Source organism: Wyeomyia smithii, chromosome 2, assembly GCF_029784165.1.
Source record: "Wyeomyia smithii strain HCP4-BCI-WySm-NY-G18 chromosome 2, ASM2978416v1, whole genome shotgun sequence".
NCBI lineage: Eukaryota > Metazoa > Arthropoda > Insecta > Diptera > Culicidae > Wyeomyia > Wyeomyia smithii.
In genome coordinates, this window is record NC_073695.1 from 268,501,432 (window position 1) to 268,523,861 (window position 22,430).

At 41.6% G+C, this 22,430-nt stretch overlaps 3 protein-coding genes across 5 annotated transcripts in view; 1 reads left to right on the forward strand and 2 right to left on the reverse strand.

The window, feature by feature from the left end:
* Nucleotides 1-11,466, forward strand: part of LOC129721132 (phosphoserine phosphatase) — a 25,804-nt gene extending 14,338 nt beyond the window's left edge. For both annotated transcript variants that reach the window (XM_055673313.1, XM_055673314.1), the window contains exons 2-5: nucleotides 10,148-10,504; nucleotides 10,568-10,848; nucleotides 10,910-11,074; nucleotides 11,132-11,466. In XM_055673313.1, coding sequence (XP_055529288.1) covers nucleotides 10,148-10,504; nucleotides 10,568-10,848; nucleotides 10,910-11,074; nucleotides 11,132-11,214 — 886 coding nt within the window. In that variant the 3' untranslated portion in view covers nucleotides 11,215-11,466. The remainder of the gene's footprint in view (nucleotides 1-10,147; nucleotides 10,505-10,567; nucleotides 10,849-10,909; nucleotides 11,075-11,131) is intronic.
* On the reverse strand, nucleotides 7,003-9,183 carry LOC129721131 (beclin 1-associated autophagy-related key regulator). Of its 2 annotated transcripts, none has more exons than XM_055673312.1 (3): nucleotides 8,664-9,183; nucleotides 7,554-8,602; nucleotides 7,003-7,491 (listed from the first exon to the last, which is right to left on the reverse strand). In XM_055673312.1, the coding sequence occupies exons 1-3, from the start codon at nucleotides 8,858-8,860 to the stop codon at nucleotides 7,250-7,252; spliced, it is 1,488 nt and encodes a 495-aa protein (XP_055529287.1). In that variant the 5' UTR covers nucleotides 8,861-9,183; the 3' UTR covers nucleotides 7,003-7,249. The 2 variants fall into 2 exon arrangements, with proteins under 2 accessions (XP_055529287.1, XP_055529286.1); XM_055673311.1 differs by having other exon boundaries at nucleotides 7,003-7,494; nucleotides 8,664-9,180.
* On the reverse strand, nucleotides 10,353-14,356 carry LOC129721130 (ubiquitin carboxyl-terminal hydrolase 5). The gene is made up of 3 exons (XM_055673310.1): nucleotides 14,019-14,356; nucleotides 11,736-13,920; nucleotides 10,353-11,678 (listed from the first exon to the last, which is right to left on the reverse strand). Exons 1-3 carry the CDS (start codon nucleotides 14,112-14,114, stop codon nucleotides 11,506-11,508), a joined length of 2,454 nt encoding a protein of 817 aa, XP_055529285.1. The 5' UTR covers nucleotides 14,115-14,356; the 3' UTR covers nucleotides 10,353-11,505.
* Between the last annotated feature and the right edge of the window lie 8,074 nt (nucleotides 14,357-22,430).

The window sequence follows — 22,430 nt, forward strand, 5'->3', positions numbered from 1 at the left end:
ATCTTTTAGCTGGAAATCACTTCATCTACACCTCAACACCTGTGACCGAGGTGAACTTAAAGATTGTCGTCAAAGAAGCCCAGTCACATCGTTGGAGTTAGTGAATATGTCATTGGTGTCTTCATCTCCTGCGGTACTGCTTCGTCATAATCTTGAATGGCAGAAACGTTTGAAACTGTCGTTGCAACACTCCCGAAGTCTACTGGAACTGTTGTTAGTAGTTCATTTGATTTCTTCGATGCATTCGTGGTGAAAAACACCTCTCTACTTTCCAGAAAACACTTCGTCTTGGGTTTATACAAACGATAGCCTCTTGTCTCCTCCTTAAAACCAGTCAGTGTGCATGGTCTCGACTTTGGAAAACGTGCTTGGAATACCTTAAAACGACTATTTCAGCCGTTGTCTTCAAGAAGTAAACGAACGTCTTCCGAGATCGATCGCCAATGAGCATTACATTATAGCATTGGCTTTCTGATGGTCCCACTACGTCAGATTAAATCACATCTATCAACTCCTCTACTTCCGATCCGTTCTTGCTAAAGGGGATAAAAGTCTGATGTTCACTGTTCCCTCGAATTACCATGGGGTATTGCTTCAGACTTTGGAGCCGGCTCTCTGAAGTTCAGAGAGCTCTTGTTAGATTTGGTTACCAGGAGACAAAAAGTTAGCTTACTCCGGCACTTCGATGGTCATCCCGTCGGTTAATGCCTTGTAGTGCTCCTACAACTCCTGCTTCGATTTGCGATTGTTTACCACAATGACCTCCGTCTTGCGGTACGCTAGCTCCAGCTTCATGAAGCGCATTTAGTCTTCTACGGTTTTTATTGAAAGCACAGCTTTCAACTCGACCTCTTTCATGGCCATGCCATAGACTTCTAGAGTTATGTCTTCCGCAAGGCCAACAATCGCCACTTCGGGAGGGAGCTTTAGTTTCACACACTTGGCATTCCACAGAACCGGGCCCAGGATGGAACCTTGCGGTACACCTGCGGCGACTGGGACGCATTTCTGACCCTCGTCTGTGTTGTAAAGGAGTATATGATTCCGGAAGTATATTTCTAGAGTCTTGTACAGCGACACCGGCAGGCTAAGACTCCGTAGCGCAAGAGCTAACGAGTCCCAACTAGCGTTATTGAACGCGTTTTTCACGTCGAGTGTGGCGATTGCGGAAAAGCGGATGCTGTTCCTTTCAGAGATAATAGCATAGACCTACCCAAACGAAAACCAAACTGATTGCTTGATAGACCATTTTCACCTTCAATATATCTCACAAGTTTATTGAGGATAATCGTCTCAAGCACCTCGTCCGCTCTATCCAGCAAACAGATTGGTCTATATGTCGATTGGGATCACCTTTCCCGGCCTTCGGCAGCAAGACCAGTCAATGCCGCTTTCACTCACCCGGGAAGAGGCAGTCATCTAAGTATTTCTGCATGATCTCTCTGAACAACCCTGGGACTACCTTTATGGTTGCCTCAATGGCCAGGTTCGGGATCCCGTCTAGCTCCGGAGGCTTGCTCACCTCCAGAGTTTGCGATATCAAAGAGTTTCTTCTTCGTAACAATTACCGCCCTTATAAACTCCCCACGTTCGTGTTTTCTTCTAACTGCTTCCCCAAAAATATCGGCATTAAAGTGCGATGTCGACCGCGGGTGGTTAAAGTATTGGCTCTATCTGTCGCTAGACGCCTCGCGTTGTAATCTACATTATAGCGTGCCAACTTGTAGTCGCTAGAATACCTCGTCAACTTTGGCAACTAGGTAATCTCATTTGAAGTAGACACAATTTTCTGCACCGGGAACCTGCCTTTCATCCATATGACCGTCTCACCAGTTACCGTTTCCGAGTAGAATGCGGTAGGAGACCGATACGATGACAACGTCCCATTTGGCACACGGCATGTGCCTTTTTGTTTCCGGTCCCAGAATTCTCCGGACAGCTGCAAAATCAGTTTCCTTAGAGTTCACTGTTTCCGAGTTCTTTAAAGTTATGACCATAGGTTCAGAAAGTCCGTCTAGCAGAAGAAAACCTACAATCCGTGACCGGGGATATTCGTTTAACTGGTGGCACGTCGAAATCATCCTGTAAGCGTAGGTTTCCATAGTTCCGCATGATTCCAAATCGTAAACTTGTAAACTAGCCTACTTCTCACGCCAGGCCCAAATTCTCAAAAATGATTCATAGTAAATACATGTTTTTTCATGTTCATAGTTCAAATTCTAACGATGGGAAAAAACATAAAAATGTTGTGAACCATCATCCCACTTTATACAATAATAATCCAGAGGAAATTCTAGTAAAATTGGCCGCAAATCAGGCGAAGGTTGAGATTTTTGAAGTAGAATACTTCTCTCAGGAAGTTCGGCTACATAGGGATGTGAAATGAAAATCTAAAACCGAAAAAAGTGAAAAATATGTCCAATTTCCAATGCTAATAAATCGGTTTGTATTCGATGGATTTCCTTCGTTCTTGCAGCAATAGATTGGAAAATCTTCTAAGATTCTTCCCAAAATAAGATAATTGTAATTTTATTATTCAAACTATTGTACTATTGAAAATAGTCAAGCCTTGTCAAAACGAAAAATTCGACCTCTGATTGGTCGTTACATGCTTGCTTCCCAAGCACGGTCGACAGGATCATATACCTTGCAATTGAAAACATGCTATTTGGCCTATAAAAGAGCCTGTTTCAGCCGGAGCCGCTCATAATAGGTGTAGACAGCGACAACAGCAGTCGTCCTTCCTTAGCAGCAGCGCTAGCCCTGTGGTTGGTCACCACGTCTCAGGAGCAGCGCGGTTCTTCTCAGCGTGTGTCGCCAGACAGCCATTATTCCCCTCGTGTTGGGGCAGCATGAAGATTGCCATCAGGAAATCCAATTTTGAACATCAAAATGCCTTTTTGAAGGCAAATAAACAAGTCATTAAAGTTAATAACTTTTGTCAACGCAAGCAAGCATTCTGTGTTGCATATTAGCAATTTAAATTTGTCGCACCCGTCTAATTTACTGAATGTGAAATAGCTTCCATAGTGCATGTTGTCCGTGTATCTTAATTCCCCCAATGTTGGGGCAGCTCAAAGGTTGTAATTAGCAACCGATTTTGAACCGCAAAATGCTTTTTTTTAAGGCAAATAAAAAAATAATTGAAGGTTAATAATTTTCTGGCATCAACACAAGCAGACATTCTGTGCGGGATGCAATCAAATTCTGTTGTAGTTGTCTAATTTTCACTTTATTTAGTAAACCCCCCACTCTAGGGGCAGCGTAAAGGCTGCGATCAGCTTAACCGACATTGAATAATAAACTGCCCTGTTAGTACGCATTTACAAAAGCAGTTAGTTCGACTATGCAGAACTAATATGAAGTCGATTCAATCAATCAGCGTAAACAGAATTTCGTCGTCTCCCAGCTGCCAAGTTGCAACATGATGCAACACGCAACAGCGAGCAAACGAAATCGCTTGATGTTACAAACCGCAATAAGATACGGGTTAAAACCGTTGCGTGTGTGAGAGCACCATCGGTGTTTATTCGCTGGATACAAAAATCAAATGTGAACTGTGGAATAATTCGTCTAAAGCAGCGGTTCTCAACCTTTTTTTGTCCGCGTACCCCTTGGCGATATTTTTCATATCAATGTACCCCCTGGCTTGAAATGTTCTTGCAGAGTGGGAGAGAGTAATGGTAATTCATGTTGTGGTAGTCTAGTTAAGGTTCCAAATTAAACTGTAGCTTGTTTGATTGCTACAGTCATGTTTAAGGGGCTAGATTGACCAACGAATGAAGTATTTTTGAGAATAATTGCTTTGTCCGCCATTACTGATTTTTCTTTCGCGTACCCCCTGAAGGCTTTCGAGTACCCCCAGGGGTACGCGTACCCCAGGTTGAGAACCGCTGGTCTAAAGAACATAAGGAAATGGTAAACCTAAACTGAAAGGCGTGGCCTATTACGTAGCACCCTTCGGCTATAAAAGAGTGTTTCTGGGAAAACTAGCTACATTCATTAGCCGGAGGGTGAACTGGATGGACCGTCCACAACGTTGACAGCAGTAGCAGCAGATATCGGCACTCAGCAGTAACAGACCATAGCAGCGGGTCGCGCCTGTGGCTGCCTACAAATTAAACACTTGTCCTGTGGTTGGTCACCACCTCTCAGAAGCAGCGCGGTTCTTCTCAGTGTGTGTCGCCAGACTGCCATTATTCCCCCACTGTTGGGGCAACATGAAGATTGCCATCAGGAAATCCAATTTTGGAAATCAAAATGCCTTTTTGAAGGCAAATAAACAAGTCATTGAAAGTGAATAATTTTTGTCAACGCAAGCAAGCATTCTGTGTTGCATCCTAGCAATTTAAATCTGTCGCACCCGTCGAATTTACTGAATGTGAAATAGCTTCCACAGTGCATGTTGTCCGTGTATCTCAATTCCCCCAATGTTATGGCAGCTCAAAAGTTGTAATCAGCAACCGATTTTGAACCGCAAAATGCTTTTGAAGTAGAATACTTCTCTCAGGAAGTTCGGCTATATAGGGATGTGAAATGAAAATCTAAAACTGAAAAAAGTGAGAAATACGTCCAATTTCAAATGCTAATAAATCGGTTAGTTTTCAATGGATTTCATTCGTTTTTGCAGCAATCGATTAGAAAATCTTCTAAGATTTTTACCAAATGCATGAAATTGCAATTTTATTATTCGAACTATTGTACTATTGAAAATTCTTAAGCCTTGTCAAAACACAAAATTCGACCTCCGATTGGTCGTTATACGATTGCTTTCTTAAGCTCGGTCGGCAGAGTTATGGACCTAGTAAATTGGGAATGCATCATTTGGCCTATATAAGAGCTACATCAGATAATAAACAGACATTTCATCGGATATTAAATTGAACAACTGAAATTTGAAGAACACAAATGAATTTTTTCGAACTGAATTTATATTTTTAACAACGGCTTTTTCCCGTTAACACGCAAGTTCATTAAGCAGACAGTATGTGAGTAGAGGAAGAACGAAAAATGAGCGAACTGGAAATATGATACAGATTTGGAAAAATATACCGCATCCCGACGGGACTTGAACCCGCAATCTCCCTGTCTCCGGCATGGTGTTTTGACCAATTAAACTACGGGGGACGGTGGTACTGTTCCACAATCTATATCGTATCACATTCCGCTGTCGACTTATTCTATTGCTCATCCCTAACTACACACACTGCTGTGCAAGCATTATTTATAGACTGAAAGGAATGTCTCATCACACACAGAAGAGTCAGCTGATGCTGATAACTCTTATAGACCTGTGTGATCGAGACCAAAGTCAGTCTGCGTCGTGCTTGCAAGTGCGACACAACTACGGAAGGTGCTCCGTACGGCTAATTTTTTCGAACTGAATTTATATTTTTAACAACGGCTTTTTCCCGTTAACACGCAAATTCATTAAGCAGACAGTATGTGAGTAGAGAAAGAACGAAAAATAAGCGAACTGGAAATATGATACAGATTTGGAAAAATATACCGCATCCCGACGGGACTCCATGTTGTCCCGTCGGGATGCGGTATATTTTTCCAAATCTGTATCATATTTCCAGTTCGCTTATTTTTCGTTCTTCCTCTACTCACATACTGTCTGCTTAACACAAATGAATATTTGAAGAGTTAATATTTTCTCGTTTTGCGCTATAATCCAAAGTTAATTATCTTCATCTACATGCATACTCTGACTATTATTACGTGTTTGCGTCGCTTAGTGTTTGGCTACGGTTATGCAGAACGCGAATGACGGCACGATGCGATTCGGCAAGACGCAAAGTGTTGAAATGTATAGCTCTACTTCGCCTTAAAAAGAGCTGTACATTTCACCACGGTAAGGCGAATCGCATCGCGCCGTCATTCGCGTTCTGCATAACCGTAGCCTTTGTTCCGTTCCCGTTTGATGATGTCGTATTAAATGTGCATATTACAATTCGGCAACACATCAACTTCTCATTTGCACAAAATTTATAAATATTCAATGAACTTCATTCAAAATATCAAACAAAAAGAAATTACAATACTGCCATTGAACGGTCAACGTTTATATACTAGAAAAAATGACTGGCACGCATGAAGCCGGGTTATCTTTCTTGTAAAAGTATTCTACTTCAACCTTGCGGTCGTGGCTTTGCATACAACCTTCCTGTGATTTTTATTAAAGAAATCAAATATGTACGTACAAATGGCTTTTAATTATCAAAATTTGACGTTGAAGTGTTCATGGAAACGTTACGATACTGTTGCGTTATATACCAAGAAGAGATGCATCAGATTTATACTTATTTCATGTAAAAGAGTCCTGTCCGATTTTTTTTGCTCCGATCTAGCTCAAAATCGCTAATACTGTTTTTTATCGAGGAATTTTAGACCCGTATTTTTTATTTGACCTTTAGAGTGGCACTTTATGAAATAAAGCCCCCAAAAAATCGCCTATTTTCCAAATTTAGCGACTTTTGAGCCGTTTAACTGATTTTGAACATTTTGGCACTAACTTTTTTCAATGTAGACGCCCTGTCGTTCATGTATGTTTGCTGACACATTGCAAGATTAAAAAATTATATCTTCAAAATTTAAAAATATTAAATTTTCACATTTTATGTAAAATTTCCTGAAGAATCAGAAAAGAAATCAAACGATAGGGTTTTCTAGGTCTGGACCCTCCAGAACGGCAAAATTAGTTACAGTGTTACGTTAGTTACAGTCATCTTCAGTCCTTCATGTACTAAAATAATTATTATGAGTGATAATTGAAGATATCCAACTTGATGATGAATTAGTATGACAAAAATCAGATTACATCGCTGTTTTTTTAAATATTGGAATAAACATTAGAAATGAGATAGTTTCAATTGATAGATGAATCATAAAAATCGGTGTACGAATACGAAATTGAGTCGTTGCATGTAGGACAACACTTTTGCGTAAAGTGCAGCCTCCATCCGGAGTTTCGGAACCAGCAAATACCAACAACCGGGGTTTACTTGTCTATGAGTAGAAAATGCCGACTAATTAATTTTATTTGTTCGGTTCAAACGTAAAAAAATATAATTCGCTAGAAGCCTTTATATTTGCTCAACTCCACCTACTAACAAAAGGCGCGGTAGATTAAAGCGACCAACCGAAGGTCCGTCGATTAGTTCATCTTATCACATATCCATTTTAATACGCGTTCGCTTTTTCTCTATTTCTAAGCAATATAAGCTGGTGCTCACTCACCTCTCACTCACTTGCCGGTCCAACCCTTCCAGAACGACGTCACGGAAGCAACCGCGCTGGTCATTAGGCTCGTCGTTGCTGCCACCTGCGTCGGATGATGGTAGCGAGTCTGTTGCTGGTGGTGGAACCGATGAGTATTGCTGTAGGGATGCTGTACGGCTGGTGTGCCTGCCAGATGCAGTACGTCTGCCTCTACGGAAGGCGGCAGATTATTTGGAACGGCTTCCCAATCCTGGTGGAGGGTCGATTCTTCTAAAATATATTATTCATTGTGAGTTTTGATTATTTAATCTAAGGGTATCTACACCTACCATCGGAATCCGAATCTTCTCCTGCGCCCAGATTCTGCGTCAGCGCAGCATCAACTTGCTCGTTGAGGCAGAAGTTTCTATCGGTCGGTCCGAGTCGACCCAGTTCGGCGTGAGTCGGATTCAACAGCCGCTGCAGGTTTTCCAATGTGTGAGTCGGATTTAACTCCGTTAGGCGGCAGCCATGTGCGTAGCACAGATACAGAATGTTTGCGTTTAGTCGGGCAACCTTCCTACTGAAGTTGCCATCCGAAAGGGCCGTTGTGCAGAAGTCACCGTACGAGACTTTATACGGAAAACGAATGTCCAAGTAATAGCACATAATCTGTACGAGTTGGGTCGTATAGGTCAAAGCCGCGGCAATAGTGTGCGCTGGATTTCGGTTAGCCATGGTCTTGTTAGGGTCTTCATTTTTCCCCCCACTGGAACTTGCATCGTTCGTCGTTTTCCAGACATTGTAGGCCAAGTAGTTCCCGTTGCCTGGCAGAGCCGGTGCAACGATTATGTGCTGTATTTCGCCAAAACTGTCCTGCAAAACCCACTTGCCTCGCACGTAAGCCGTTCGGGTTGCCTCGGAGATTTCATTGATGGTATTTTTACTTTCTCCGTCGCTGCTCGAGAAACTGCTTCTATTACTAACAGCTTGCGAAATTGGGAAAATGTATTTGATCAGCTTCTCGATGTTATCACGTTTTAGAATCCGGAGTTTATTTTGCAACTCCACCAGACACTCTCGTCGTCTTTCATTTTCTTCCAGCTTGGACAGAACGTAATCGCCCAGCTTCCGTACTTTATCGTCGTACAGGGGCAATTTTATTCGCTGCTCGCGGTTGGATTCTTGAAGTTCTTTTTTCAACGACTGCAGTCGCTGCAAGTTACCCCGCTTCTGGGCCATTAGCTGGCGAATGATGGCAATGTTTTCCGACTTACGCTTGATCTCCGTTCGCAGCTGGCAGCTGAGCCTGCGGCGGGCCATCAGATGGACACATTTGTTCTCCAGGATGGCATGGGCGGATTTGAGGTTCTTGTAGCGTAGCTGCTTCTCCGAGAATCTAAAATAAAAAGGGAAAACAATGAGCTCATTTTTCGAATTTCTTTGTCTGGTTGGCTCACCTCTCCAGCAGGTGGTGGGACGAGTGCAGAAAATCCCCGCTCCGGATGCAATTTCGGCAGTGAAAATTTCGCTTCGAGTAGCTGCACAGTGGACACCGCATCGAGCCAGCGCTCAGATTCGAGTCGTCGTCATCGTTGCCGAACGAGATGTGGAAATTTTCCGGGGCACCCCCTTCCGACGTCAGGCTAGTGGCCATCACGGTTGTTTGTTCGCCCAGTTGTAATGATCACTAGATGACGAAACTGCGCACAATTTTTGCATAAACTTTTCTTCTGGAGAATCCGTTGCTTTCTTTTTACTGCATTTGATTTTCTTTTGTGTTTGAGAAAGTGGCACTCTTTTCCGATATCGAAACTTTCGAAATATATGTGGAATAAAACACAACTTTTTCCACCAGCGCCCTCCACGCGAAAAACCTACGTCGCACTTTGCACTCTTCAGACTGCTTTTCGTTCGCTTGACAGAGGAATATGTCAACAACGGACTCACTGCGACGGTTGCTAAAGCGAGACTAACCCCGGGCGCTGCACGGATGGTGCGCTCGTTTCGCTAGCACGCGGGTGTCAGACAAAGAGCGCAAACAGCTGTCGCAGCGTGAAGGTGAGGTGTTACGACCACCACTGAACAGGAATCAGCTGGTGATTCAACTGTACATGGGTGAATAGGTGAATGGTTTAGCATGGCATAAAGGCAACTCACTGGTGTGTGTGTTAGCAGGGTAAAGTGTTATTTCACCAGGAATGTAGTCGGTATAAAAAGATAACTTGAACGTTTTTTTTGTATTATCATAACACCATCTGCTGAATAGTATAGCACCGAGATAAATGCTACAAATTTTGGCGTATTATTTTTTCGAGAAATTCAACCGCTTTACAATAATTAGCATTAATTAACGTTAGCTTATATTCTAGCATTGTTTTTCAGTGGTAAGAAAACTAATTTTTGTCATAAAAATCAGTAAAAAACACCAAAAAATTTGGATGATACTGCACAGGGCAAATTTTACGATTAATATAGCAAAAAAACTGATTACAGTATGTTCACTTGGTATTTACGGAGAACTTCTTCATCTAGTAAACAGACTAAGAAACTATTTTCATAAATAGTTGTAAAAGTTTGTCGAGTTTCATATAATTTTTTGAGCAAATATCAATTTTCCGCAATAACTTTACAAGTATGTATTAAAATAATAGTATCCCATAACTTTATTGTTTTTCGATTTAACTCAGTTTACTATAGAAATGACATGAGACAACTATGCGTAGAACATCAGGAGTACCTCAGGGATCAGTTCTAGGCTCTATATTGTTTAGTGTGTCAGCTCTACGTAAACTGGAATGCTATGAGTGCTGAGATAATATGTGAATTATCGAACAAAACTTTAAATACCATTCAAATTTCATGAAAGTAAACATAAGTTGACCTGTTAGATTGGAAAATTATTAAGGATGTTAATAAAAGTATTGAATCTTCTCTTTTACAGCGCACTTTTCGGCAGTTTGGTGGCAATATCAGCCACCGAAGTACCCTCCGGTGTTTCCTCAGTCACCCTAGCTAACGGTTCTGCAGCGGTGGAGGTAGCGGCAACCAGACGGAACAGTTTACCGGCTGTACCGATTTTCAAAGCACTGAAACACACCTCAGTTTTGCAGAGCACAGGCCGAATGACGAACGACAGAACAATCGCGGTGGATCATGCCGCCAAACGGACCCAGGAGGCCCGGGACATGCTACGAAAGGCGCAGATCGTTTGCTTCGACGTCGACTCGACCATCATCACCGAGGAGGGTATTGACGAGTTGGCGCAATTTTGCGGAAAAGGTGCCGAGGTGGCTGCATTGTACGATAGAAACTTTCAACTGTAATAAAGGACAATTAATTGATACATATTTAAAATTTCCAGAACCAAAGAAGCCATGGGCGGTAGCATGACCTTCCAGGAAGCACTGAAGCGACGACTAGACATCATCAAACCATCGCAAAAGCAAATCCGCGAATTTCTCAAGTCCTACCCCAGCACGATTTCCGCCGGTGTCAGGGAACTGATCGATCAGCTGAGGCAAAACAGTGCCGAAATCTATCTGGTCAGTGGAGGATTCGATTGTCTGATTGAGCCAATCGCAGACGCGCTGGAGATTCCTCTGTGCAATCTATTTGCCAATAAGCTGTATTTTAACTTTAACGGTAATTGAGCTTGTCATAAAGTTTCTGAACTGAAGTTTAACAACGACGATTGCTGTTACAGGAAGTTACGCCGGCTTCGATACCACTCAAGTGACGTCGAAATCCGGCGGGAAAGGAGAAGCGATCAAACTTATCAAGAACCGATTCAAGAGCAACACGGTGGTGGCGATGATCGGTGATGGTATGACCGATTTGGAGGCTTGTCCACCTGCTGATTACTTCATTGGTAAGTTCGACTTACGAATTCTATTTTATGAACACACTTAACTGTTCGATATTCCAGGCTACGGTGGCAATGCGGTCCGTGAAGAAGTCCAAAAACGGGCAACGTATTACGTGACAAACTTCGGCGATCTGCTGTGGTAATCAAGTGAAACCGCAACTCAACTGACGAGAAACCCGCCTGTAAATATCCCACTAGGATGAGAAGTCAGTCCCTTACCCTTCACATACACGCGCAGTGCAGCGTAATACTATCCTACCCTTGAAATAGTCTTGTTGATTGATTGATGTTTAATTATTCTTTTTTTTGCTTGTTCTGTTCGATAACGATAGACAATAAGTTAGCGTTTAAAAATATTAGCTTAAGAAAAGCAATAAACAGAGGAAACAGTGTAATTGGTAGAGTGATGAAATCAGCCCGAAAGAAACATTGCCTCAGACTCGCTGGTACAGATACAGATAGCCGAGTTCCTTGGGTGGGCTCTGCGAGATAGCCACCTTGTTGTCGTTAAAGATCACCCACTGGCCGTCCTTGAGGATGTGGCAAACGTAGTGACCCACCTGCGAGGAAGTGCCCATGTGGGAGATAAATGCCACCAGTTTGTATTCTACAAGACAGAAAAAAAGACATGAAATTGTAAAAACCGTGTCACACCGTAACTCACTTCCAGCTCCGTCCCGATATTGCCCTGCTGCATTCGCGGTCGAACAACCGGCCTGCAGGGAGGATTCTTCCAGTGCACCACCGAGGGCCAAACTGTCCAACTCGTCAGTGTGTGACAAGATCCAATCGACCGCCCGTTCGGTATTGTTTTGGGTTTCCTTCAATGCCTTCGAGGCCTGCAGATCTGTAAAACCCATTCCCATCAGCATCTCCAGCCCCATCGGATCGGGAACGAAAGCCGGGGCAGCCGCACCCTTATTCTTACCGACGTCCGTCCCTGGCGGAACAAACGGAGCGGCAAAGTCGGCATCGGCAATGTGCTCCATAATCCACTGCGTTGCGGCTTCAGCACCGGAATTTTTGGTGAAAAAGATAGCTCTCTTGCAGGCCTCCGGTGGAAAGCCCATATCCGCAAGTTGCTGCACTACGGCTGGATCCATCGGCGGAGGTGTTGGGGCCTTCTCCGCCAGTTCTGGCAGCTCTTCCTCGTTCGGTTGTTTTCCCGATCCGCGAAGCGTTTCCAAATCGAGCACCTCTGGAATGTCAATGGCGACGTCCAGCTTGACGGAGGTCCAATTTTCTTTGAGGGTAAACTTTTTCAAATGCAACATCAGAAAGTCTGGCATGGTGGCCAGTTTGGTGGTCTTTTTCGCCGTTGTTCTGGCGTTGATAGCCGAGCTGTAGAACTGTTCCACGGTTTCCGGTTTGGCGAAAGCGTCCAAGCAAGCGCTGAGGGGAATCTTCGGACGCACCAAAGCTTCCGGATCGAGCCGGCGCCCTTCTTTCTCCGCCAGGGCAAGATCCTCTTCGTACTTTTTAACCTCAGCGATGTTGGTCGCCAGATTTAGGGGAATTTGCAGCGGCAGACACCATTCGTCCCGCCGGTTGTACATCACTTTTCCGCTCGCACAGCATTCCACCCGATCTTCAATGCTAAACTTAAAAGCATCGGCCGGATCCATCTGGTGGCGGCTGTGCTTCTGCAAGGTATTAATTAAATGCAAAAAGAACTCCTGCGCATCCTGCTGGTGTTTGGTAGAAAAATCTGGATGACCTTTTCCGATCAAGGCTTTGAACATGGTGGGAGCGATTCCCGCCCCAGAATCAATCGTATCCATGCTATTTTCCGTCAGCACGCTGTACCGACCACTGCACAGTCCCGTTCCCAGCTTCGCCATCTGAATGTTAAAATCATTTGCCGGATCAGCCGGATAAGCATCGAAATATTCCTTCCCGCCGTCGACGAATCGTTGAACGAAATCCGGCACTGTAAACATCACCTGCATCACGCTGTTCAGATAACACGAATTACCCAGATTACGCATTCCGGTCAATCCGGGGCCAGCAATCGGTTTCAGATTGCTTGCCGTCTCGCACAGAATACCCCACTCGCCAACCTTCTGGTTCAAATCCAACTCCAGCTCGATGATAGATTTTTCAGTTTTCTCCAACTGACCGACGTTGATTCCCCAGTGCGCCAAATGTTTCACCAGGTAAGGATCCTCCACCATATCGTCTTCCTGGTAGCTGTAGACATCCCCCTTCCCATCGCTGGTAATCGTGCCTAGCTTCACCGCCAGCGGGTAACCAACCTCGTGGAAGTGTTTCAACGCGTGTTCATTTCCACCGGAACCATCGAAAAACTTGCGCCCGCACAGAATCGATCCATCGGTAAGATTCAGCCAAAGGTTGTTCGTCAAATCACACTGCTCGCACTTCCACCCGGTAGGTGGAATCTTCCGGCCATTGTCCAACTGAAGCAGGTTCTCCGCATGGCGGGAAACCTGACGTACCTCTCCGTCCCACGTACCAGTCAGTTGTTCTCTCTCCCGTTTCACCGAGGCGGCCTCCGCGCTAAGCACAGCCTCTACCGCGTTCTGCACAATCAGCGGCAGGTCCTGATTCGGATACCCAAAGCTTGTCCCCTCAGGCAAAATAACCACCTTATAGTGCTCCTTATACTCGTACTTTTTCTGCTCGGACGGATTGAATCCTCCCTCGACACCGATCGCTAGTCTTGTTATCTTCTTCTCCGGTCCTTCTTCCGGTGACTCCGTCACCTCAATCTTATCCCGCTTCAGATGCAGAAACACCTTATTGCCAGTTTTCTCCGCATAACCCTTCACATACGGTTCGCCGAATCCGAGAAAGGTCGTCAAATTTACGTACAGCCCCGTAGCGCACTCCTAGCGAACAGAAAAGCCAATTAATTTATTAGTCATGCAAAGGCGCTGCTAGTCATAACCAACAAAAGAAAAAATGCCATCGCCCTGCTCCTACTTACCGGATTGTCGAAACTGTAAACACACTCCTCCTTGTAGACGTTATCGTTGCCGCACGGCACCTTGATCTGGCCAAGACACTTCTGCAGGACCTCCATTGTTTGCTGTCGATTGTGTTTTGCTGCGATGAACTCCCGGACGGTTTTCGAAATTCTGCCAAATCACTTTCTCCTTACACAAGCGCTACGGCAAGGGATACGGCAGAGGGAAAAAGAAAAACAAAATGATGCAGCCGAACGCGGTTCGAATTGATTGGATTGTAATGCACTAGTATTCACTCGCTTCGCACTTGGCTGGCGTATCGCGTGAGAAACAACGGTATCCTTTTTTTTCTTGCCACTTCTTTGTGTTGCACACAAAATTGACAGCTAGGTAACGCGGGTAAAGCGTAACGCGATGTAACGATGTGTTTGCATCCCAGAGATGCCAAATGCTTGGAAAAATATTCGCTACAACTCCTTTAATCCTTTATAATGCCGTGGAAACTGCGCATTGAATCGACACAAACTGCAGTTATACGTCTTCTTTACAGTATTGTATCAATTGAAAAGATGGTTGGTTTACAGTATTTATTGTATCAATCGAAAAGATTGTCGGCAATATAGTTGCCTCTGCTCGTTAACCTCAGAAACGATAATGGCAAAATTTTTGTCGCTGCATTGTAAGCTTGCTTTATTGTAATTGTAAAAGTACCGAACATCAAAACAATTTGAAAATAACAGTAAGAATTCATTTTTTACATGTAACAGATCGAGGTATGAAGTTATTACAAGTGATACCTTGCAAAAATTCTTAGGAAGAACTTTGATTTTTGACGTAGAATTATTGACGTAGAATTACGTCTTACGGCAATATACAGGGGACCAATTTCATCACAGGGATCCAATTTCAAATACCAAAAACATCGTGAGTGTCACGAAAATTGTCCAATTCCAAACGTTTTAAGCTCAGTCAGTTTCTAACCGATTTTAAGTAATCGATTGGAAAATCAACCAAGCACCCGTCCAAATGCAGAAAGTTGTAATCTGATTGTTTGAACGATTGTACTATTGAAAATCGTCAAGCCTTGTCGAAACGCAAATGTCGACCTCTGATTGGTCGCACAATGCTTCTTTTCCTAACAAGATCGACAGAATATACCTAGTTGACTAAGAATGTGCGCTTTGTGTTTTATGCATGATTCGTTCCATGATTGTACCGATACCACACTGACGTTGGATCCTGAACGTGAAGAAGAAAGAAAAGCCGGGTTCCAATTTCTGGCTGATCACGCTGATACTTAAGCACCTGTCTAACTGGCGGTGACTTCTGCTCACGGTGCTGAGTCTGTTTCAAAAAATTCATAACACTTCATTAACAAGGATGTAACGTCTTGAAAAAGATGGTTATTGTTTGACATCACAGCAGAATTTCGACCTTCATACTAATGTAATAATTTACGAAAAGTATACGGAAAAATATACCGCTTCCTCCATTAAATTGATAAACCTAATCGAGTGAATTTCCAAAGCTATTGAAAATTTTTTATTGACATTAGACAGGCTGTCGTAATTCTAGTTAACTTGCGGTCGTATATTATAAACAACCTCTTCCACTTTTTTTGTCTAATACACCATATATAAAGTAAAAGGTTGCATCCAAAACACGACCGCATAATCGACGTAGAGCCACAGTTGAACTACGCACATAATTAACTAATACATTGTTTAGACTGTTTCAATAACGAGTCATAAAATCTACTATTGCTACATAAACTCTTCATTGAATAAACTCTGATAGTCTACTGTATGAAAACAATAAAATACTTTGCTCGTTTTGTGCCGTGCTGGAGATGGAGTACAAAATATATGGCTGTGATCGGGAAAAATTCCATATCTGTCAAAGCAAAATCCCAAATCATAACGATGGCATCAATTTCCATACTGCTCACGTGCTATTGGAGTGCTTTCGGCTTCTTATTCGCACATAAAAATACGATATCACTGACTGAGCAGAATGAGAAACCGCATAATTCACTTCCAAAGTTTAGCGCTCGAGAGCTTTCGAAAAAATGATGAATCTTCGATTGCTTGTTTAGTTGCTTGCCCTTGAGAAGGTCAGTCTGCTGTTCAAAATCTGATCTGATATCTGAGGCACTCTGATAACACACATTGAAAAGAACCGTGCTGCGTTGAGACATGTGATCAACTGGGCAAATGGTTTGTATAACCTGAAAACAAATTCGGAAAACCAGCTGATACTGGCGCTGATAATACTATATATAATACTTCAAGAAATTGGTGTTCCAAAAACCGTTCAGTGGCAATAAGTTAACGAGCATTTTGAATTGATAACATAACATCTGTTGCTGCTGCAGTATGTGATGTGGTCTAACCAGCCAGAAGTACACATCGCAACATCGACGGAATGAGCGATAATTTTCTCAAATTCTCTTTTTATAGTAAACCAGCACCCTTCGAACGCAAGCGAAGGGGTCGCAAACTTTTTTTATATCAAAACGTTTATTTGACACGGCACTATACACATAATGTTTAACGCAGCCAACTGGATCTCATTTCTAGTGTATCTTATAAGCTAAAGGCAAAATGTTTATCATCGCTGCCGACTACGAGCTCAAACTAAGTCTAGAATTAAAACTAGCATATATTTTTTGTTTATTTTTATAGATGGTTAAGTTTGTTGGCATTGTTAGATGGGTACCCTTGTGCTTTTCAAATAGCCATAGATCAGCATCAAGTATGAAATGTTCCGTTGTGCCAAGATATCGCGGACCGGGACAAAGGGTTGTATTCTTCGGATCTGGCATCACGGAATTCAGCACACACCCAAACTACGTGTTCAATGTAATGATACCCCAATCTGCAAACGTTACTGCAATGGTTACTGTCCGTGAGCCCAACACGCAGTAGATGTGCATCTCACTCGCAGCGGTTGGACATAATCCGAGACATCCCGCGAATGAAGTCTCGTCCTACATCCAACCCCCGAGACCAAGGTTCGGTGGAAACCTTCGGAATGATACTGTGAAGCCACCTTCCCACTTCTCCCTTATCCCACGAGGACTACCAGTTCACGAGCGTAATTTGACGTGGAGCTTGCAAAAAATCATTGTAAGCAATCGATCTATCGTAAATATGACCGTTTGTTGTGCCCACCTTAGCCAAAGTATCCGCTCTCTCATTGCCCGTAATGGAACAATGAGACCCACCTAAGGTAATCTGAAAAGATTTTTCGGATAAAGCACTCAACTCCCATATTTTTCCCAGGAAATACGGAGAGTGCTTTGCAATATTCATCAATCGGAGAGTCTCAATAGAACTAAGACTGTCCGTAAAAATGAAATAATGGTGTACTGAATTGCTGCTAATTCTGCGACATAAACAGAAGCAGGGTTATCGAGCTTATAGGAGAAGGATAAATTGTTGTGGAAGATACCGAAGCCAGTGGACCCATCGAGAAGAGATCCGTCAGTATATATCATTTTATTTTCACTGTTCTAATTCCAAATTCCACTGATATACAGATACACGGGCATATTCATCAAACCGATGAAAACCCGCAACACTTTGCTTTTCGCTCTCTGTTTCGCCCTCTCCACACCTCTACTATGGCACTGAACGCGAATGGAACAAAAATGGCTCTTCTCAACTCAATATGGCAGAAATCCTTCGTGCTTTGTTCCACGGAAATTCAAACAATCAAATCATTTTTTTACTTATTTTGAACTGTAAGCACTAATATGTAACTTCCATTACACTACCCAAAAAACAACAATAATAAAAATCTTATAAGTTGCTGTAACTGTACATAGTTATACCCTAATTTAACTATGTTTTTCCATGTATATACATCAATTTTACATTAAATATCATCGTCCGAATCAATAAAAAACACATTGTTTTCGCTATTTTTACCATGAAAAAGGGGGAAGCTATGTATATTATACCCCGTTCACACTACACCGCATATTACCTGATATCAGGCGATTCGTGCTATCGAGGCCATATTACCATCCATATTACCTGATATCCCATACAATCGAGCTGTCAACGGATATCAGCTCGGCTACATGCTATCGCGGATATCATGTTCGAAAACCAATAATGACCACAATTCAAGCAGTTGGCAACACGGCCACCAGATATTTGACGCAACCCTACAAATTTCCAACTTCGCTTTTCATGCGAGAAAAAACGAAGGAAATATTTTTGCTATTTTAATCCCGCACATGTTGACAATTGCATATGAAAGTTCGCGTTGGTGCGAGCCAACTCGCTGACCTCTCTATCCTAATCCCATTGCTCTTGTTGTCTTGTTTTAGCTTTGACCTGTTTTTGTTTTCTTCTCTTTTCAATTCAGCTCACTCTAATGTGAACGCTCGAGGTGATATCCGATATCATCTGGCGATATCAGGTGATATCCGGCGTAGTCTGAACAAGGCATTAACAGCATTTTTCCAGGATTCTTGCCCATACACTTAGAAATCACTGACAATGTTATTTGTGGTAACATTATTGTCGATGGTAGGTTCAACAACAAAAAAACGTTGTTAAAACATGGTAATAACAAAAACACGTTTGCAAGCTTACAGTAAAAATAGCATGTTTTTTATGGTTACAATAAAAAATATTGTCCATTTACTGTTCTCACCGCAAAATACATCGTTATTTTTTTTCGGGTATACTATCAATTCCACTGACATAAATAAGGGGCCATCCACATACCACGTGGACAGATTTTAAACGATTTTGAACCCCCCCCTCCCCATGGACAACTGCTCATATAAATTCTAAAAATTTTGTATGGACCGTGGACATTACACATACAACTCCCCCCCCCCCCCTGAGCTGTCCACCTGGTATGTGGATGGCTCCTAATCGGAACTAAGAAACAAAACGCGCCGCGAAAATCTGCCAGACCAGCTAATGGCAGTGATGCTCGGAACCCCTTTAATTCAAACAGGTAACCAATTCGAACGATAAAGCCTTATTTCATATTTATTAAAAAAAAGAATGCTTTTTTGGCAAGCATCGAGGGCCAGTTCTTCTCTCAGTTAGACCGTGGTTCGGCATCTGAAAAAAAAAACCGATTGTGAGGAAGAGAAAAAAGTTGGAAATCGCTGACAAAATAGTCCGATACCCTATGAAATAGTAGCGTAAATTTGCTAACCTGGGTTTTATGGACATTTAATTTTCATTGTTTGCCTGTGCATGAGGCGGCGAGATGGGCCACGTGTTGGCCGGTGCGAGGGGTGGCCGCCGTGTAGACTGGCACGTTAGGCCTTTGCCATGTTAACGCCAACGCGAGCGAGCGGGCAAGATTCTTGCCGTAGGTTAATGAACAGCTCTACTTACGGCTGTTCATCAACCTGCGGCAAGAATCTCGTTCAATCGCTCGCGTTGGCGTTGGCATGACAGATGCCTTAGCCAGTTTGGGGGCCGTCACATATCTGTTGATCTGCTGAAACTGCGGATACTGATTGGCGTTGACTTGTGGTTGATATTACTGATATAGATGTTAAGGAATACGTTGGGAATGTAAGTATTGGGGATACTGCGTGGGATGTTGGTATTGAGTTTCAGAAAGATATTGGTATTGAATATTGGAAGGATGTGGAGTTATTGGGGATGATGGATTTGCTGTGCTAGTTTCTGCAGCTGCCACGGAGGCCTGCTGAGGGCATCTGTTCAAGTTTTATATTCGACAAATCAAATTGAAAAAAAAAAAAAATACTACAAGGTATACCCTAGGGCCGAGGTTTGTAAGAAATGGTGACGTGGGACTAACACTGTAATTACTGTAATTACAGACACAATAAATTCGTTTGTTCAGTGATTTTTGTTTTTTTTTTGTTTCACAAGTTTGTTTCATTTGCCAACAATTACATTCACTGTATTACGAAGATAGCTAATATAAGTATATTTTTTTAAGTTAAATAAAAAAATATCTAACAATGTTGAACTGTAAAAAAAAAGATTTTAAATATATCTTAGTAAATGGATAGAAAGTTCATAAGCACTCGCCGGCTTTCACTCTTCTATAAATCAATATTTTTAGAAACTTTCTCGTTGGGTATTATGTCGATCACGATTATTTAGTAAATATCGAAGATAAAAAATAAACAAAAACAACCTATAACCGTCACAAAAATGTTCAATTCTTGTTGGGTAATTGATGATTTTTAAGGTAATCATATTCATGAGATAAACCACCATCAGTAGCAGCTTTGCAGTTTTTATAGCACGCGAATAGAAATCGTGCCTGCTGCAATACTGCGACGAAGAGAAACTAGCGGCGTTCTGCTCCACATATACTCTACGGTACTGTTGCTTAACCAGCATGTTTTCTTTCAAGACATCAATTTCTATTACGCTCTAACAGCAGGTTTAGATATTGTTTAAGAAAGGAGGTTTCTTTCAAACTTTTTTTTTTTACTTTCGAGACATCAAATTAATCTAAGTTCATGAAAGCAAACATAAATTGACCTGTTGGGACGGAGAGACTGTCAATTTTTTTTTATACTGATACAGAGAATATCACGGAATGCCTATTCATGTCGACTGTACTAGGAATGCTCGCATGTGATTGGTTCATTGTTCGCGTAAATTTGTCCTTGACACTTTTGATAGATTTTTACCACTTTGCAATGGAAAAATAATGATAGCGTATTACAAAATTGTTCAGTATTTTATTTATCCAACAACATATTGGTTGGTGTTATTGATCATGTGGTTATGTTGTTACTATCGTTTGAAATCTGACGCAACATTTGCCAGTTTCATTTTCAATTTGACAGAATGCATACCAGTATAGAAAACATAGACGTAGTCTCACGTCAAAAAAAATTAAGACAATATCAGTAAGAGAGCAACTTTACTGATAGTTAATGATATGTTTTCTTACTGATAACTATCAGTAGTTAGTGATAGTTTTCCCCCCTTACAAAGCCTCGTAATAAAAAGAAGAACGAGCATCGCCAAAATAAACGAAAAATGTTATTTTGGAACATGAAAGTTGTTCGGTAAAAATTGATTTAAACGAGTTTTGAGTTTGGATCAGTACTTGGTGGATATAGATTTTGATTCTAGGATAGTTTTAGCATGATTTAAGTCAATAAAAAAATATGTCAAAATTTTTTTTGGTGGATATTACCCCTTAAAAAAGTGTTGAATCAGTGACAAAAATTTATTTGTTTTTCAATGTCCGAAAAAAAAAATGAAATTTTTGAAGAGAGGCCTGCGGGAACCTTGCGCCAGCGATTCATAAGGTGAGAATCATCTTATATAACCTACCATAGAAAAATGGAATTCCGTAGCTTAATCTGTTTGTGAGGTGTACAGTAATCATTTTGAATCAATTTAAAACAAAAACAACAAGCACTCGAACACTTTCTTTCAACATCTGCAAATATTTTCTGAGAAAATCCATGTTTTGATTTAGTGCGATTCAAGCATACAATTGTTACAAATCTTATGTTTTCGTAATATTGTAAATAGTACCTATCACATGACTGGATTCAGAATTTCCCACTTCTACTGAAACCAGTTCTTCGAAAGCCCACATTACATCGGTTTGGATCTCCTTAAATGACCACCGCGTAGTTGATTACGCAGTCGAGATAATTCTCGAAGACCGACAGTCAACTTCAGCCGCTATTTTTAATCCGAACAGCTCAAAATGGTCAAATACCATATTATATTGGTATTTTTAGAAACAAGATGATGTAAATGTGTTTTTATTTTTCGGAAATGGATGAATTGCTGTATTTGTGCATCTGTTTGACATTCTGTTTAATTTTATTCCTGTCTGTTGTTTTGAAATTTGTTGGGTATCATATAACTTTATTTATAGATATTATTAGTAAGTCGTGTTCTACTGAATCAATTTTTTTCGAAACAGCGAGCGCACCGAAACATCACATCTATAAAAAAGATAACAATGATAACACAACGGATACTATAGAAGGTACAAACAAGAACATGGAATAATTGAAAATGAGGACAGAGAAACAGACACTTCTGGAACTAGTTTACCCGCAAAAAGGATAAAATGTAAGTCAGTTACTGGTTTTTCTATATTGATTTGTAAGCTTTTATTCGTTCATCTGTTAGAATTGGTTTCATTATTTTATCATTTTTCATGACTGGAAGACTAAGCCATAATCAATGATTTAGGTAATTTTAAACCTAAAAGTAGTTTCATTTGGATGTCCACAACCCTCAGTTTTTATTTTATCACACATTGTTTTAGTTATATAAAAACCTTGATATCCATTTTTTAAGTTATTTATAGCCTTTTTTTTAAAGTTTGCTCTGACTGTTGAAACCAATAAGGTTCTCAGAAAGTTTTCAATTAATCTTAATCTATGCTTATCAAGGAATGTTTCCTTGACAATTGAACAATTACAATTACAA

What these genes read in the sequence shown, in the direction of transcription:
- LOC129721130 (XM_055673310.1), bottom strand. Translation starts at nt 14,114, where the DNA reads ATGGAGGTCCTGCAGAAGTGTCTTGGCCAGATCAAGGTGCCGTGCGGC. An exon ending in TTTACAGTTTCGACAATCCG is followed by an intron (nt 13,921 to 14,018) that starts GTAAGTAGGAGC and finishes TCTGTTCGCTAG; the next exon opens with GAGTGCGCTACGGGGCTGTA. An exon ending in ATATCGGGACGGAGCTGGAA is followed by an intron (nt 11,679 to 11,735) that starts GTGAGTTACGGT and finishes TCTGTCTTGTAG; the next exon opens with AATACAAACTGGTGGCATTT.
- LOC129721131 (XM_055673311.1), bottom strand. Translation starts at nt 8,860, where the DNA reads ATGGCCACTAGCCTGACGTCGGAAGGGGGTGCCCCGGAAAATTTCCAC. An exon ending in TCCCACCACCTGCTGGAGAG is followed by an intron (nt 8,603 to 8,663) that starts GTGAGCCAACCA and finishes TTTTTATTTTAG; the next exon opens with ATTCTCGGAGAAGCAGCTAC. An exon ending in AGAAGATTCGGATTCCGATG is followed by an intron (nt 7,495 to 7,553) that starts GTAGGTGTAGAT and finishes AATATATTTTAG; the next exon opens with AAGAATCGACCCTCCACCAG.